Genomic DNA, 3644 nt, shown 5'->3' with positions numbered 1-3644 from the left:
TGGCCCTGGAGGCAGTGGCATAGCAGCAGCAGCAGCAGGAGGCGGCGCAGAAGTGACTGCAACATGGCAGAGGGATCCCTGTGCGGCTCTTGCACCCTGCAGAGGGAAGGGGTCACAGCACCAAAAGCCAAGACCCCCACCCCACCAGCCAAGCAGAGTTTAAATACCCCCCAGCCCCAGGCAGACCAGGAACTCGTGGAACAGGACTGCCACCCAGCACAGCTCAGGCCTCATGGCTCCAGCTGGGGGCCCCCGCTAAACCCTTGTGTGAAGCCCTCATCCACATGGTGCGCCAGCACAGCCGTACCAAGTCACCCAGCGCTGTGGGGCCCAGCCCAGTCGCATTTCCACCGGCTGCCGCAGGGTGTGGGTGGGATACGGAAGGGGGTCCTGGCCCTGGCTGGCATGGGGTGGGGGTAACTGGGAGGGGGTCTCGTCCCCAGCTCACCTCTCAGCTGTCATGCGCTGGTGTTGGTGCCCAAAGCTGGGCCGTGTGGCTCTGGTTATATGGGGGGTGGGGGGGAGCACTGACCTGTTATCACCCATTGCGACACCACTTCCCAGCAGCCCCCCCTACCCCTGCTGGGCAGACAAACCCAGGGCTGCTCCAACATGGGTTTATTTAACTATGAACATGGAGAAAAAACAGGACTTATCAAACAGTCTCTGGAATAAAAACAGAATAAAAAACTGACAGTAAAGGGTGGGGGCAGAGCCCTCAGTCTTCATCCTCATCCTCGATGTGCAGGTGCTTCCTCCTGCCGGGTGCCGGCTCCTGCTCCCTGGGGTCCCCCCAGGCCGGCTCTGCAGCTGCAAGGAGACCCAGGGGTGGGAGGGCCGTCGGGGGGGGTGACCCCTGCCCCTCCTCCCTCCAGCCCAGCACCTGACCCACCCCAGAGCAGCAGTGACCCCCCTCCTGTGGAGGAGTGCAGTGCGGTTCCAGCTGACCTGGGCTGTCTGGGTCGTCCTCTTCCTCACTGTCCAGCCAGCGCCTGCGCTTGGGTCGGGGCTGAGAGGGGCCGGGGTCTTCCCTGCACAGATAGGAAGAGATTAAGGAGGAGCCACTTCCCCCCACCCCCCAGTGTGGGCAAAGCTCCAGGTGCAAGCAGGAAACTGAGACATGGGCCCAAGGGCAAGGGAGGAGACAGTGGCAGAGGTAGGAGCAGGGCGGGAACAGGCACCAGGGCCCCCCACACTGGTGGCAGCAAAGGGACCCAGGCATCTCGGCTCCCCACTGCCCTTCGTGCTGCTCCCAGCCCCCACCCTCAGCCAGACCAGGAGGGAACCCAGGCATCCAGGGCCCTGCGCCCGATTCTCACCTCTCAGAATCGGACCCGGGTGACTGCTCCGGGCTGGACGATGTGGCCCCTGCAACACGGAGGGGGGTCAGGGAAGGGAAGGGAAGGGAAGGGCAGGGCAGGGGGCATGGATCCTGGGGAGCTCCCCTGACACCTCCAGCCCCTCACCTGGTGCCAGCTGCTTGCTCTGGGCCAGCTGCAGGGTGCGCATGGCTTGGGCTTGCTGCTCCATGTCCCCCACAGCTTCCTCCTCCTCCGCGGGGTCTGGCCCCCTGGTATCCCCCCGGGCAATGGAGGTGGCCGCCTGGCGCAGCTGCAGGGGACTCAGCGCTGCTGGGATGCGCCAGAAAGACTCCTGGGAAGGGAATGAGGCAGTCAGTGCCAGGCCTGAGTGGCGGGGCTCTGCCCATGCTGCCTCCCTGCAGCGGGGCCGGGGGGGAGGGTCCTACCTGCTCACTGGCTGGGGGCCGCAGGCCCAGAGCACGCAGCAGACGCTGGAACCGTGGCTCCTCCATGGCATCTTCGTTCTCCTCTGATAGTGGCACCAGCGGCACCGGCTGAGCTAGGCCTGGGCCAGGGAGAGCGGGTCAGTGTAGCACCCCCAGCCCTAGTGGGGGCCAGGACAGCAGGACCCCTGATCCTCCCCCAACACGGAGACCCTGACTCACGGGCCTGCTGGCGGTCGGTGGCAGTTCGGCGCAGGCAGGTCATGAGCCACAGTAGGGGCCCGGTCAAGCCTGGGGGCAAAGTTAGGGGTGAGGGGGAGAGATGCACCCCCCAGCCCCCCATTCCCCCATCCTTCCCCCCCTCACCATCCTGCTGCAAGCTCTGGGCCAGCTCCGGGGCTTCCCCTGCGGGCACCAGCTCCCCGACCTCTGCTTCCATGCGGCCTTCCTCTTCCTCCTCCTCCTCCTCCTCTTCGCCCATGTTGCCCTCCTCATCCTCGTCCTCCTGGTGTCCAGCCACAGTTACATCCTGGGGGGACTCGTCCAGGCCCTGGGGGAGGGGGGTGTCTTTGTTAGAGCCGCATGTTCTGCAATGCACACACGAGCATAGCCACAGGCACTGTCCCCACCAAGCTTTACAAGGACTCGCACGCCCCAGCACGCGTACACGTAAGTCAGGCAGCCCACACAGCGCGCTGCTGTCAACCACCCTGCAGACACACTGGGTCATGCACCAATGCGGCCAGCTACCTCACACACATCTTGGACCATGTGTTGCCTGTACCAGGGCACCTTGCACACCCACCCAAGGCAGCCATACCACGAATGTGTCATTCCATGCGTGCACATGTACTGCTGGTCTTCATAGCAGGCCATACATGTGGTTCAGGATGTCACCCCCCACCACTCCCCTTGTCCATCATCCTAGGTGCTACATGTCTCACACACACATGTGCACACACACGTACTGGGCCTGGCTTCCTCCGGCGTTTCTTGTAGAGCTCTTTGCGCTCCGACACCAGCCCCAGGCTCAGCAGCTTGTCCATGACACGGGCCCGGGACCGCCTGGCCGTGAGGTGCCGCAGGATGTTGCCCAGGATGTCTGGGAGGCAGGGGGGGTATGAGTGGGGGGGTCCCTACCCAGCCCCCGCCATCCCCCCCCACACACACACACTCACCATCCGTGCCCTGGAACTCCTCAAAGAGCCGCTGTAGCTCCAGCTCCTGCTCCTCTGTCCACAGCACTATGTTTGTCCCCTTCCTGCCAAGCCAGGGGGTTCACTTGTCTATCCAGTGTCTGTCCCCCACCCCTGCCCCAACTGAGCAAGGGCATGAGGAGGGGGCTGCACCCACAGAGACAGCAATGGAGCTGGGAGAGAACCCAGGCATCCAGGGTCCCAGACTCCCCCTGCTCTAACCCCCCAGACCTCACTTCCCTCCCACTGCAGGGAGAAAACCCAGGCGTCCGGGCCGGGCTCTCTGCTCCTGTAACCCCTAGGCCCGGGGGCTGCTGCAGGAGCCAGCACCATGGCAGGACTGCCCTGCTCCCTCAACCCCCGTGCTCACCTGGGTGGGGGAAAGTCGTGGGCACTGTGGGCCAGCCCTAGCTGCACCAGCTGCTTCACCACCTGCTTGCGGGTACGGGCAGGGCCGGGCAGATGCGACAGGATGTGGCCAATGACATCGTCGTCTGGGAGGGAACAGAGGAGCATTTGACCCCCTTCCCCCAAACTGCTCAGGGGGCAGGGAAGCCCCTGCAGCACTGGAGGGTGGGAACTGAGGCATAAGGGCCACAGGGACTCAAGGGTGCCAGCTCCCTGCTCTAGCCATGGGACCCAGAGCTGGGAAGGGGACTCAGGTGTCCAGACTCCCCCCAGGCCCTGCCAAGTGTGTGTGTGTG

General features: G+C 64.4%; 1 protein-coding gene across 1 annotated transcript in view; it reads right to left on the bottom strand.

The window, feature by feature from the left end:
* Positions 1–603: 603 nt before the first annotated feature.
* Positions 604–3644, bottom strand: part of TIMELESS (timeless circadian clock) — a 9271-nt gene continuing 6230 nt past the window's right edge. Inside the window, exons 19-28 of the mRNA XM_019554188.1 lie at positions 3311–3585; positions 2923–3005; positions 2713–2846; positions 2111–2294; positions 1967–2035; positions 1748–1866; positions 1467–1653; positions 1320–1368; positions 949–1031; positions 604–810 (exon numbers count right to left, since the gene is read on the bottom strand). Coding sequence (XP_019409733.1) covers positions 719–810; positions 949–1031; positions 1320–1368; positions 1467–1653; positions 1748–1866; positions 1967–2035; positions 2111–2294; positions 2713–2846; positions 2923–3005; positions 3311–3585 — 1275 coding nt within the window. The 3' untranslated portion in view covers positions 604–718. The remainder of the gene's footprint in view (positions 811–948; positions 1032–1319; positions 1369–1466; positions 1654–1747; positions 1867–1966; positions 2036–2110; positions 2295–2712; positions 2847–2922; positions 3006–3310; positions 3586–3644) is intronic.

Source organism: Crocodylus porosus, unplaced genomic scaffold (genome assembly GCF_001723895.1).
Source record: "Crocodylus porosus isolate Cpor-Errol unplaced genomic scaffold, CroPor_comp1, whole genome shotgun sequence".
Lineage (NCBI taxonomy): Eukaryota > Metazoa > Chordata > Crocodylia > Crocodylidae > Crocodylus > Crocodylus porosus.
This window is presented reverse-complemented; position numbering and strand designations above follow the sequence as displayed.